At 39.3% G+C, this 14,400-nt stretch overlaps 1 protein-coding gene across 5 annotated transcripts in view; it reads left to right on the top strand.

The window, feature by feature from the left end:
* Positions 1-742: 742 nt before the first annotated feature.
* Positions 743-14,400, top strand: part of LOC127964621 (E3 ubiquitin-protein ligase ubr3) — a 52,759-nt gene continuing 39,101 nt past the window's right edge. For 3 of the 5 annotated variants that reach the window (XR_008155089.1, XM_052564877.1, XM_052564875.1), the window contains exons 1-10: positions 747-1,238; positions 6,163-6,302; positions 7,470-7,622; positions 8,551-8,697; positions 8,787-8,827; positions 9,037-9,103; positions 9,200-9,330; positions 12,358-12,586; positions 12,704-12,883; positions 13,202-13,335. Coding sequence is in view for 4 of the 5 variants with exons in the window: in XM_052564877.1 (XP_052420837.1) it covers positions 808-1,238; positions 6,163-6,302; positions 7,470-7,622; positions 8,551-8,697; positions 8,787-8,827; positions 9,037-9,103; positions 9,200-9,330; positions 12,358-12,586; positions 12,704-12,883; positions 13,202-13,335 (1,653 nt within the window). In the remaining variant the exon portion in view is untranslated. Of the gene's footprint in view, positions 1,239-6,162; positions 6,303-7,469; positions 7,623-8,550; positions 8,698-8,786; positions 8,828-9,036; positions 9,104-9,199; positions 9,331-12,357; positions 12,587-12,703; positions 12,884-13,201; positions 13,336-14,400 lie in introns of all 5 variants that reach the window. The other 2 variants (XM_052564878.1, XM_052564876.1) reach the window with 2 other exon arrangements.

The following is a 14,400-nucleotide window of genomic DNA, read 5'->3' as shown; positions in this document are numbered from 1 at the left end:
AGTTACCACGTGATAGTGAACGCAACATACGCAGTGGAAAGTTACATTTTTGGTGCAACTGGAAATTTCAAATATTTTGTTCATAACATTTTAAATTCATCCATATAGAAATATTGGAAAATTTAAATTTTTATTTGAACAAAATAGTTTATAGTTAGTAAGAGAAACTACACAGTGGGAAGTTTTTTATTATATCTGGTCAGTTAGATTTTTTTTTACAATTAAAAGGTTTACTGCACTTTATACAAAACCTCTGCTGTAGCATTTTGTATCTTACATTTTTTTTTTTTTTTTTTTGCAATTTAAATTTAGTTCATTTATGATACATTTATTTTGCTGTTTCTCACGGGATAAAAGCATCTGCTATTTGTAAACGTCTTACTAAATATAAATGTAATTTCTTTCTTTCTTTTTTTTTTAATAATTACAAACAAAGATTGCAGTATGTTCAAAACAAATATGAAAAAAAAAAAAAAGCTTAAGAAATCGACAGAAAAGGATTAGGCTAAAAAAAGGAAAGATACAAATACAGATACAAATATATTAAGGAAGAATACATGGCACAAGTTCTAGGTGTTTTATAGATTTCTTGATTATTAAGTATATTTACATTTATTATCACATCTGGAATATATGTCATTTAATCTCAGAAATGGTTAAGCTGTTTCCAGAGTTCCTCGATATCTCGGTCTCACGCCACTCTCGCGATACCCGCAAAAGGGCCGTAGCAACAAGATCTCGCGAGAAGCGCCGCGATCACAGCAACAAGACAACCAAAATAAAGTGAGCACAACAAACCCGTAGCGCATGATGGCGGCCTTGCTGCTGCGCCGGGACAAGAGATCCACTGCCGCCCATCTGAAGGCTGACCTGAAGAGGACTGACAACAGCTCGGGGCTGCGGCAGCTGCGGGAGCTGCTGGATAGCGTGCTGCACCCGGAGCGGGGCTCGGAGCCGGAGGCGCTAGAGTGGTGTAAATGGCTGCTGGCTGGAGGCGACGGCTTCGACGAGTTCTGCCGGACCGTCCGATCCTACGATAACGCCACCCTCTGTGGGCTGGTGTGGACCGCCAACTTCGTGGCGTACCGCTGCCGGACCTGCGGCATCTCTCCGTGCATGTCGTTATGCGCGGAGTGCTTCAATAACGGCGACCACACGGGCCACGATTTTAACATGTTCCGGAGTCAGGCCGGCGGGGCCTGTGACTGCGGGGACGGGAACGTGATGAGAGAGAGCGGGTCAGTACACTCACAGACGGACACGGGCTGAGTCTCAGACCCTCCACAGAGAGCTGGCATTCTGGACCGCGTTTAGGCGCATCCCGAGCCGGCCGCAGATCAACGTTAGGCGGTTAAAATCAGCGTCGTTCTGGAGATCACAATGTCAAACCCTCCACATTACTATTATTATTATTATTGAGCATCACAACACAACCATATCACAAAACCTGGAGCCCAAAACCAGTCACAAGGGTCCATTTTTGGAATTGAGATTTAGAAATCATATCAAAGCTGAATAAATACATTTTAATTGATGTAGGTTTAGTATGAGGACAATATTTGGTTCAGATACAAGTATTTGAAAATCTGGAATCTGAGTCTGCAAACAAATCTTAATACTGAGAGAATCGCCTTTACATCTGTCCAAATGAAGTTCTTAGCAATGCATATTACTAATCAAAAATAAGTTTGAATATATTTACGATATGGAATTCACAATATCTTAATGGAACATGATCTTTATTTAATATCCTAATGATTTTGGCATAAGATAAATCAACAATTTTGACCCCTACAGTGTATTATTGGCTGTTGCTGCTGCTACTTGACACTGGTTTTGTGCTCCAGAGTCACAAATGACCAGCTGCATTTATGGGTCCCAGTCTCCAGCCTGATGTGCTGACTACATAGACAGCATCTTAATAGCTTGATACAGGTGTATTCATATCATAGAAATCAAAGTCTCTTAAATTTGTAATCTAAGTCTCCAGCAGTGTGTTCCAAATCTGTAGCATTCTTGTCATTTTTTTATAGCTGCATTCTGTATCTGACAAAGAAAAGTACTAAAACTGTAATCTTAACATAAGATCAAAATATAAATGGAAAAAAAAAGTCATATTTAATTCACAATATTAAAGATATAATCTTGTTTTTATTCTAAAACAACACTTATCATAAGATCTACAGCAGTATTAATCACAACACCTTGCATGTTGACTACCCATACAACATTTTAGTTGTATGATATATTAGGCGATTTCTTAATATGCACTATATGGGTGTGTAATAATCTCAACCATGTATGCGGTCTATTTAGTCCTCATTATCAGCACAATCTGTGGTCCTCATAACAGTGGCTTGTTGATATCACATTATAGTTTCGGTCTGGTTCAGCAGCATCACAAGAGTTTCACAGAGAAGCAGAAATCTTCGGCATCACTTAATGAGCGCTCTACCTAGACCGTGTTTACGGGAAACCATGTTTAGGATCATCCCGACTCGTGTATTTTACACAAGTCTCAAAACTCAGTGAGCAGCTCACCGATTAAGGACGGTATTCGTGGATGTCAGTGTTTCTGTATTTCTGTGCATCAGGCTAGTGACCTGAGTGACTTCTCTAGGGCGTCAATACACTGCGTCCAACCTCTTGTGCTGCTTGAGACGTCAACTCAAATATCTGTCCTGAATTGACACCATTTTTGGATATTGTCACAAACTTACCAAGACAGAAAGAATGAAAACGCTGGTCTGCATCTTATTATAGAGGTGTTGTAGTTCAGCATTATTTTTGCCGGCATAGACACCAGGATTATTAGCTGGTTTGATTCTCAGACTCGACTAGGATTCTCAGTGTTTACTTTTCTGAATCAGCCGTATTTTTATGCAAAGCACCGTCAAACCCAGTGAGCTTTGGTTTGGACCATTGGTGTTTCTGGGCACCAAAGAGATATATATGGCGGGTGTTTCCGATCTTCCTGACCTAATAGTGTAGGGTGGGCTGTGGCACCTGATCACTGCCTTACAGAGAGAGTGACACAGTCTGGGTTATTTTTAACCCACCCACAGGGTCAGTGACTGGTGTCTTCCCTTCCTCCTCTCACTCTACACACTGCACAGGGCCTTCACTTTAACACTTGTGCTGTGAGACAGACGGACAAATGTGTGGAGGTTCACTACTGGGGGCCGGATATGACCGCTGTCAGATGGAGCTCAGAAGATTTGTTGTATTTTATCAGTAAAGGGTTTAATTATCACTAAATGTTCTGCTGTACTGGAATGAGGGATATTGGCACATTTGGCAGTTTTATTCTTGGAAGGAGTGTAGTGTGACAAAAAACAAACAAAAAAAACCCTAAACTAATGCTTTTGCTATTGAGAGCGACATCGCACTACTTGCATGTTCTTTCTGATTCAAAGTGACTGTCCACTAGACCAAGTCATCTCTATTCTTATTTAAAAACCCATGGTCGTCTTAGCCATGTTTCCTCCTTCCAGATTAATCTTTAGGTTATCAGTACTATGTGACATGACCGGTGCTTTAAATGCTAAAACAGCACTGTGGGCTTCCAGAGCTTAAATAAGCCATGCACTGAAATTATTGGATGGGAGAACCACTACAAGCAATGTTTTGGAAATTTAGTTCTACCATCAGAAACTGCTTGAACTAATGGGATTTAAAAAGAAAGTTCACCCGAAAATTAAAATGACCCCATGATTTACTCGCCCTCAAGCCATCCTAGGTGTATATGACAATCTTCTTTCAGATGAATACAACCGGAGTTGTATTAAATAATGTCCAGGCCAATCCATGCTTTTATAATAGAGGTGGTAAAAAATTGCACCTGTCCATTACAAAAGAAATCCACATGGCTCTGGGAGGTTAAAGGTACAATTTGTAAGACATTTGCAGTAAAATATCCCAAAACAACTAGGCTAGTGTTATATATTTTGTCCAGCTGATTACTAACAATATCTCTAATGTATTCAACTACTTGTAAATCATGAGAAAATTCCCATTCTAAACAGTGACACGGGGCAGTGCATGTGCCAATCAGTGTGATGTTAGTTACCCCCTTTACTGACGTAGAAACCACATGACAACAGTGTTGTGGAAAAATGCGGAAGTAGCTTCGCGACAAATTTTACCTAGAAAGAGATGCCGATCTCGCTTGTGTTTTACTCGATCGGTGAGTTGTTTTGATTTGTATCTTTACAGAAAACATATGCTATTATAACGATCAATAAGATAAGTATTATGGGGCATACACGGTAAACGCAGGGCATCGCGTCTGCTTTGCATTGACTTTGTATGTAATCTACTCGCGCAAATAGTTGAACTCGCGTTAAATCCATGATTTAACTTTCCGTCTGATTGATGGCCGTCAGCGGTTGGGAAGAAGACAACAAATCCCATCATTCCACGCCTCTTCTTAGCGTCATCAAACCACGCGATTGTTATTGTTTTGGAAGTGTGCCCTCTAGTGGCAGGTCCTACAACCTCTACCTTTAATAAAGGCCTTATGAAGGGACGCAGTGCATTTGTGTGAGGAAAAATATACATATTTACAACTTTATAAACTTTAATCTCTAGCTTCCGCTAACTGTCGTATGAACGTTCATGAGAGAGAGGCATCCAGATCGGTTCACTGCTTGCATTTCATTGTGACTTTAACAGCCAGTACTTTTGTGAGGGGGACAACTCTACCCATAATTCTAAACAGAGATTGACCAATCAGAGCAGTCACTGTTACCATGGAAAAGATAAAACAGCAAAAAATGAACTCTGCAGCAGCCACTGACTCCCATGAAGCATTGTGATTGGTGTAATTGAAACTTACTCTCCACACTCCCAGTCTACTTGCATACTTCTATTGCTTGTTAAGTCTGACGTCACGTAGCAGTGCTTCCGTGTCCAAACGCTCTATCAGTTACCACGAGAAAACAACAAAAGGTGCTAATATAAACTCACAATTTGATAGAATACTAGCGAAAAAGTTATAATCTTAACCTTTAACTCCATACTGAAGTCCCAGATAGCCAGACAATGAAAATTTAAATATAAAAAAAATATATAAAAATTATTTGTTTGGGACGCTGTGAGCAGGGAGACTGTAGTGTATACCGTAAGTTTGAAAGCGTTTAGCTTAAATGATTAATATGAATAAACAGTGCTCATAAACGGCTGCTGAGGTAGTATTCTCAAGTGAAGCGAGTTGAGGCTTGGACCCGGAAACGGCGCTTCTTACGTCATCACTTAACAACCGAATATGTATAAACATTTTGCAATACAGACAATTGTTTTTATGTTTATAATTTAGAACTCACTTGAATAGAATAGTGAATGCCATTTTATGTATTTTTCAGTGTTTTCCACTGCCTTACACTCTATTTGTAGCAGCACGCCCCCATATATATTATATATTTTATGTGTGAAATCATTTTCTGCCAGCAGGAGGCACTTTTAGAGCAGGAGAGATAGTGGTTTCTCCCGTAACTGCTGTACACGAAGCAGAGCTCTGCTCACAAACACTGCTTTATCAGGCGTTATATGCAAGATGAAATGGAAATGACATCGAAGATGTTCTATAGACAGTCAGTTTCCTTCTGAAATACAGTGATATACAAACACCTGTCCCGGTTTTTGAATTTCATGCATGCAGTGCTCAAGTTTTTTCAACAAAGTCAAAGCTTTTTAGAAAATCTATTTGTGCCAGTCAGTTTTGATATTGTGTCAGCCCACCACAAATAAATAAATGTATGGGAAACCCTGGTACTTTATATTATGGCTGTTGCATTGCTTCATGGGATAAGTGGTGCATTCCCAATTTAAAAAAAATAAAAAAAAATAAACTCTCATAGATGAAAATACACTGTTGTATAATGATATTTTTTTAAGTGCTAATATAACACAGATCTTTTATTTCTACACCTCGTCTATGTTTGTGAAAAACCTGAAGAAGTTTATATTCTGTAGTGCATTGACCCGTCTGAAAACAGACTGGGACCTCAGACATCAGGTAGATAGGATCAAAACATTCTTTAATGCAGGCAAGACTGGGGTTTTTCCAGTATATGAATTTGTATTTATTACAATGAAAATATAAGTTTTGTACACTAAACGGCAAATTCATGAATTTCTAATTGAAGTTCTCTTGTGTGACAGGTTTTGCAGTAGGCATCGGTTAAAAACGGGAGAGAATGTGCCATCGGTCCCTCGGGATCTGCTGCTCATGTCTGAGATGGTGCTGCCGCGGTTTATCATCACTATCATTCAGTACCTGAGAGACGGCTACACGGAGCCAGGTGAGGACGCCATATCACACCTCAAAGAAATATTTCACCTAAAAAATAGGATTTGTTGCTAAATTTCACCCTCAGGCCATTCAAGATGCAGAGGAGTTTGTTTCATTATGGTAATAGATTTGGAGAAATTGTGTCACTAGCTAACTACTCGAGCCTCTGCAGTGGATGGGTGCCGTCAGAGTGAGAGTCCAAACATCTGATAAAAACATCACAATAATCCACACCACTCCAGTTCATCAGTTAATGCCTTGAGAAGTAAAGAGCTGCATGTTTGTAAAAATATATCAAGACAGTTTAAATTTATCATCACTTCAGACCAATTTATAAGTCCATAATAAACAATGCTTTATCCAGTGTAAAAGTTCTTATTTCAGCTGGATGCAATGGTATGACGTTAAAAGCGTCTTGATGGATTTGTTACAGCTTTTGGCTTCACGTGATTATTAGATGTTTCTGTGGATTATTATAATGATGTTATTGTCAGCTGGACTCATTCTGAAGGCATCTGTGAGCGAGTGATGCTTGAGGGTCAGTAAATCTGGAGGTTTTTTAATGTCAGAATGTTGTTGATCAAACTCTTTTCTGTACCTGTTGTCCTCTGTATTTATTTTCAATGTCTCTCCATATTGTCTACCCATATTTTTGTCCGTAGTTAATGGGAATCAAAACATTCAGTCTTCATTAATTTTTAATGTTCATGTACTGATGTAACTATTTCAGAGAGCACATGAAATGGTTTCTCGAGCATAAAAGCATCATATGTTGATGTATTTCCTATTGGAACAGTTGGGGCGGGGTGTGTTAAAGGCTTGTCCTTCCATGATGGGGCCATCAATAAGTTTGGTCCATTTTCCTTTTGGAGAAATTCTGTATTTTAAAATGTTTGTCTGCATAAGGCTACAATGGTAATGTATCCATTAGAGTGCTTCCAAGCTCATAGACATGAACTAAAAGCCACAATAATCCAATTTTCACTTCATCTGTTTAGGATATGAAACACCCCAGCAATGTGAAATAACGTCAAATGCTTTCTCTGTGGTTTTGAGTAGTATTAACCCCATGTGTGTGGTGTGTACTGGCTGAGCCTGCTAATCGTGCCCACTGGGGCGACATATGCTGCTTTATTTTGTCTCACACACACACAATCATCTTATCATGTGCTGACAGAGTCGCCCGCTGACAGAGATCTGCAGAAGGTTCTTCAGCAGTTAGACCTGCACATATCCTTCTTAGAAGAGCTCACCAAGATGGGCGGGGCCATGCGCACCGTTCTCACCAAGATCCTAACCAATCAGCAGACCTTTAAAGAACTGAGCATGGGTGAGTATGTCTGAAGTGTGTTGGGATTGTCTGTAGTGTAGCTGAAAAAGTCAAGTAAAAAAACGTATATATTCCAGTGACCTTTATGATTGGCCGTCGTCTTCTAATGTGAAACAAATAGTGGTATTTACTGCATTGAAATGTGCAATGATCATGGATCTTGTTAAACTTAGGATTGTTTGGGAGCCTTAAACATCACAATGTTTGGCATCTTTCTGCTAATCAAATGTGATCCTGGAGCACAAAAACAGTCATTGTATTTGTTGCAATAGCCAAAAATATAGTGTATATGGGTTTATAATTTTATAATTATAAATTTTTCTTTTATGCCAAAAATCATTAATATATGAAGTAAAGATCATGTTCCATGAAGACATTTTAAGTTTCCTACCATAAATATTTCAAAACTGAATTTCTGATTAGTAATATGCATTGCTAAGAACTTCATTTGGACAATTTTAAAGGCGATTTTCTTAATGTTTACATGTTTTTGCACACTCAGATTCTAGATTTTTAAATAGTTGTTTCTCGACCAAAAATTGTCCGATCCTAATAAACCATACATCAATGGAAACTTATTTATTCAGCTTTTAGTTGATTGATAAAAAAAAAAAGTGGTCCAGGGTCACAAATGTTTAGGATAATAGCATAAATAGCATTGCTGGAAAAATCCCCCTTTTGAACCTTATTTTAGCACACGTATCCTACATCCTACAGTACCTCCCCATCACTTAATGTTTCTGGACTGCTGTTACTGACTTCTATGCATTGATGTATTTTGGTTTTTAACATGATCACATTTTTTTTTTTTTTTGATCTGAGAAAGATGTTTTGTGTTGTTTTTAACACTTTATATGACCCCGTTTAGAAAGAGCCAAACTCCTTTTCAGTTTCGTGTTCACACTTTTATATTATCCCACACCCACAGGTCAAGAGGAGAATGTTTATGCGAAGAGGAACTATGAGAAGTATCTGTCAGCATTGAAGAGTTCAGGTTTGGTGTCAGTGGAGGAGAAAGGAGCAGGAGCTGGGGCAACAGACACCCCAGCTGGGGCAGGAGCGCTCGGTCTACTGGGTAACACCTGCTGCCTCCTCTGTGCTTCATTCCTGATGGGGCAGTAGGGATATTAATCCTATCTTTCTGCATGTTTCTTATTATTTCAGGAGCTACTGCTGCTGCCAGTCTAGAGGACTCTAGTAAAGAGGTAGGCACACAGACTTGTGGGATAGATCAAATGTGACCCAGCTAGCAGCCAAAACAAGCACAGCAGGGTGTGTCTTCCCTTTGTCATTGTTGAGAACGCAGCCTTCTTTTTTTGGACACTGAACCAGTTTGTTAAAGGGTTGTTTTAGCTGTTCTCATTGTTGAGAAGAGCGGGTCAGATTAAAAGTGGTTGATGTCTTTGTTTGACAGGAGGATCAGGATGGACTGCAGGGTGTGGGTCAGAGGAAAAGAGTGAAGCTCAGTAGCAGTACCAAAGGTAGATCCCTAGACATCTCATGAACAGTTATTCCTCAATTAATGTACTGTAGTAACAAAACACTTCCATCTCCTTGCCCTCTTCCTGTTTTGTTAGATCCATCCATAATGGACACCCTGAAACATAAATGTTTTTTAGAAGAGTTGTTGTTTTGGACTATTAAGTATGAATTTCCACAGAAGATGGTCACTTTTTTGCTCAACATGTTGCCAGATCAGGATTACAAGGTATTTAATGCTGTTAAACTCTTACATATCTTGCATCCCTATTAATTTTGGATCCTGCATATTACGGATTGATAACTGAATTGGCTGATAATGGTTTTAAATGTAAGTATCGGCCAGATATTACAGATTATGCCGTTATGTCTTGCCAATAAGAGGATTGGGTTAACTCGTATGTGCTAAGGGTGTGCTAGTGATCAGTGTGGCTCATTCTTGAAGCAGAGATTGGCCTGAATTAGGGATATGCCGGTATCAAAATTTCCTTTTGGTAATGCTTTTATCACGGTATACGGTATTATCTTACTATTGAAGTTTAGTTTAAAAAAAGTGGTCAATACAGTATAACAGATTAAATAACTTTTTTTTCTTTTTCTTATAACAAAATTACTGAACAAATACAATAAAGCAAAACATATAAAGTTAAAAAGTTTTACACGGATTAAAGTGCATAAGAACTATAAAGACCAATCAGTATCACTTTACAATAAGATCTCATTCGTAAACCATTAACATTCACAATGAGCAATAGCTACAGTACATTTGCTACAGAAGTTATTAATCTTTGTTTCATGTTAGCTCATTAAATAACAGCGGCAACTTTCGATTTTAACGTGTTATTAAATATTGGAATACTTAAGATTAATGAATGTTCAGAAGATATTAATTGGCAGTTTAACTAATAAATTAACTAATGAAGCCCTAATGTAATGTGTGAACGAACAATAAAGAAGCAAAACACTTTCAAACAATATCTAGGACATGTTGTCGTCCAGATTAAAAAGGAAAAAAAAAGGAAAAAAAAAAAAAAATAGCCTTTTCAATATTTGGCTCGGTGATGAACACCATATTGAATACACAAATCTAAATTTAAAATTATATACACTCCTGAACAAAATCTTAAGACCATGGGATGCATCGCAAGTTTTACACATTTCGCACTAGTGGATCATAACCGGGTTGTAAGTGCTGCTTCAAAATGCCAAAAGAAAAAACAGGATCAAAAGACAAAAAATAGAGAGTAGGCAATTTATTGAAAACTGCATTTAAAGTCAAACAGTCTGTTCATCAGCTGATCAAAAGTTTAAGACCATTGCCCAAAAATAAACTCACAACAAAACTAAAAGTGTCAAAAAAGGACTCAGTAGTGAGTAGCCCCACCGTTCTTGTTGATCACTTCAAACACTCGTTTCGGCATGCTTGATGTGACTGTTTCCAGGAGGCTGGTGGGAACGTTGGTCCATGTGGTGAAGATGGCTTCACGAAGGGCATCCACGGTCTGGAACTGACGTCCGTTTTTGTAAACTTCCCTTGCCATCCATCCCCAAATGTTCTCAATGGGATTTAGATCAGGGGAACACGCAGGATGGTCCAAAAGAGCAACGTTATTCTCCTGGAAGAAGTCCTTTGTCAGGCGGGCGTTGTGAATTGCAGCGTTGTCCTGTTGAAAGACCCAGTCATTACCACACAGACGGGGCCCCTCGGTCAAGAGGGATGCCCGCTGCAACAGATCCACATAGCTAGTCGCCGTTTTACGCCTCTGCACAACCTGAAGCTCCATTTTCCAATTGAAGGAAAAAGCACCCCAGATCATGATGGAGCCTACTCCACTGTGCCGCGTAGAAAACATCTCAGGTGGGATCTCCTTGTCATGCCAGTAACGTTGGAAACCATCAGGACCATCCAGGTTAAATTTTTTCTCGTCAGAGAATAAAACTTTCTTCCACCTTTCAATGTCCCATGTTTGGTGCTCCCTTGCAAATTCCAAACGGGCAAGTTTGTGTCGTGGGAGGAGACGTGGCCTTTGAAGACGTTTTTTGTTCTTGAAGCCCTTCTCTAGCAGATGACGTCTTATGGTTATTGGGCTGCAGTCAGCATCAGTAAGGGCCTTAATTTGGGTCGAGGATCGACCTGTGTCTTCACGGACAACCCGTCGGATCCTGCGGTTCAGTGCAGGTGAAATCTTTTTGGGTCTACCACTTGACTTTTTTGTCCCATAACTCTCAGGATTTTTTAAGAAATGTAAAATGACTGTCTTACTGCGTCCAACCTCGGCAGCGATGGCGCGTTGTGTGAGACCTTGCTTGTGCAGCTCAACAATCCTGCCACGTTCAAAAAGAGAAAGCCTTTTTGCCTTTGCCATCAGGAGATCTTGACAGTATGACTGCTTGAAAAACAATGACATGAAAGCCATATTTTTGTGCAGATTTGACCTTTTTATGGCTATGGTCTTAAACTTTTGATCAGCTGATGAACAGCCTGTTTGACCTTAAATGCAGTTTTCAATAAATTGCCTACTCTCTATTTTTTATCTCTTGCTCCTGTTTCTTCTTTTGGCATTTTGAAGCAGCACTTACAACCCGGTTATGATCCACTAGTGCGAAATGTGTAAAATTTGCAAGCATCCCCTGGTCTTAAGATTTTGATCAGGAGTGTAAATGTGTTTTAGAAAGTAGCTGCAGTTTCTGCAGTTTAGCGCCATCTGCTGTCAGAGCGTGAATGTGCTTGCATACAGAGCATCATGCGTGCTTGTTTACATCAGAGAGCACGTGTCTTTCAAGCATCATGCATCGGTGTTGTGCATTTTGACCAGTTGATGGGAAAATTAATCTTAAAATGCATTCAAAATTCAGAGTAATTTGTGATCTATAATTATTCACTGTATTTAGAAGCGCCCACAATAACAATATCGTGCATATTAATCACCGTGATATTTAGCATTACCAAATACAGGCACATGTCTGGCCTGAATTAGGGTTGGGCCAATAGAATATGCCATCGTCCATCACGATGTTAAGATGTTCCTTCGGCATATTGGATATCGGCAAAAATCCAATATCGTGCATCCCTGAAAATTTACAAAAATTTTAAATCGCTAGTAAAATTTGAGTTATGCTTTCTGCAACTGTGGGATTGTTAATATTGTACATAACGTTCAGCTCGTGCAACCGGCCCATGAACTCAAAGTATTATTTTCAGATTTTCTTTTTTAACCAAAATCTGTAACGTGGACTTCCTGCTCCTGTGCCGCAGATCACGTTCACTAAAACATTTGTACAGCACTATGCCTTCATCATGAAGACCCTCATGAAGAGCCACGAGTCGGACACCATGTCCAACCGCATCGTTCACATCAGCGTGCAGCTCTTCAGCAACGAGGAGCTGGCCCGACACGTCACAGAGGAGTGCCAGCTACTGGACATCATGGTCACCGTGCTCCTCTACATGATGGAGAGCTGCCTCATCAAGAGCGAACTGCAAGGTAACACAACAAACACAGTGGATGCCGTGTTCAAAATGGCTTTTTATACCATGTGCCATTTGCCAAGTTATTGGATTGCTGGCTACAAAGTGTCTTAATGCCTTCGATCTGTCCCAGATGAGGAGAACAATCGTCACGTGGTGGTGAACTGTGGTGAAGCTCTACTGAAGAATAACACCTACTGGCCTTTAGTTAGTGATTTTATTAATATCCTCTCACACCAAAGTGTGGCCAAGCGCTTCCTGGAGGATCAATCTCTGTTGATGCTCTGGATGAGTTTCGTCTCCTTCTTCCAAGGTCAGTGACCGAGAGAAAATCCTGCGGTCAGAGAGTTTTGGTTTTGAAATTCTGTAGTGCTTTTTCCTTCAGTCCTATAAATAGCAAAATGCACATGAATTAGTGATTGCTTGAGATTGATATTGTGACTGTACTTCGAATATGTCTTGAATGCTAACTACATAGTGAAATGCATTCAGGACTGTTGATTTAAGAAAGGTCATTAAGGTTTATTGATTAGAATTAAAGTGCTTCTGTTACAGCGGACACTTGATCTCAGTGAGTCAGTGATTCACTCTGATGTTAGGGATTTCCTCTCTGTGCCTTCTGCTGTGTTAGGGATGAATCTGAACAAGAGAGAGCTGAATGAGCACGTGGAGTTCGAGTCTCAGACGTATTATGCAGCGTTTGCAGCCGAGCTGGAGGCCTGTGCTCAGCCCATGTGGGGTCTCCTGACACACTGCAAAGTCAAAGTGAGGCTCCGTTCGTCTCTACACGCATCACACTCCAGCATCTTTAGATTTTTAAAATGCTCTTGTTTAGATGCTACACACAGAGGTCTGTTTTAGCGTTTAATCATGTGTTATTGCACAATTGTGTCTTCTAGAGTTATTTTCGTCGTACAATAGGTGTATGTATCTCGGTTGCTTTTAGGGGCCAGTCACAGAACACATCTTTGCTTTAAAGGGGTCATCGGATGCAAAATCCGCTTTTACATGTTGTTTAAACATAAATGTGTGTTGGCAGTGTCCGTACCATCCGTAACATTGTGTGTTTTTGGCAAGGTAAAAAGGGTGTTGATTTACACTACTACTGAGAAATTTTAACCAAAGCATGTTATAGACTCTTCATTAAGACCCTAAAGAATCATAAGGACTTGTTGGAAATGGGCATCCGATGACTCCTTAAAAAAAAAAATCCAAGCAGTAGAATGGAGTCGTGCGCAAAGTGCTGCAAACATCTGTTCAGTGATCAAACACCTCTGTCTGGTGCAGAACAATCTTGTCTAATATAACTTATTACTTTTTATTTATCTATTAATTAGTTTTTACCATGAAAAAAAGCATATAAGATGCTGACATGGCAAGGCATTAAATAAAGGCAGCATATTTTCTTAGCGATGGATGCTATTTACAATAAGTGTAAATAGCTACAGGTTCTATTTACACTGTTAAAACAACAGGATTGTATGCTATTCATACTAATTATTGCATATAGTGTCAATTATCTGCACCACAGTATTGTAGTACACTATAAAACCATATGCAATAATAACTTATTCAAATTATTAAATGGATGCCACTAGGGATGTTCATTTCAACCAGTTAACCGACCGTTAATAATTTTGATCGATTAATACAATTAAAATAGGCCTACGCTATGCGCGCATATATGTGTGTGTGTTTTTAGAGAGACAGGAAAAAAGCATAAGTCGGGTTTTATTATTTAAATCAGATATGGGCCTAAAGCCGATGCAACAAATGTTTACAAACATTATAATAAACACAGGCAGCTAGGATATTTTAGTTCCCCTCACT

This window comes from Carassius gibelio, chromosome B9 (assembly GCF_023724105.1).
Source record: "Carassius gibelio isolate Cgi1373 ecotype wild population from Czech Republic chromosome B9, carGib1.2-hapl.c, whole genome shotgun sequence".
NCBI classification, from domain to species: Eukaryota; Metazoa; Chordata; class Actinopteri; order Cypriniformes; family Cyprinidae; genus Carassius; species Carassius gibelio.
Note: the sequence above shows the minus strand (reverse complement) of the source record. Positions and strands in the feature narration are given on the sequence as shown.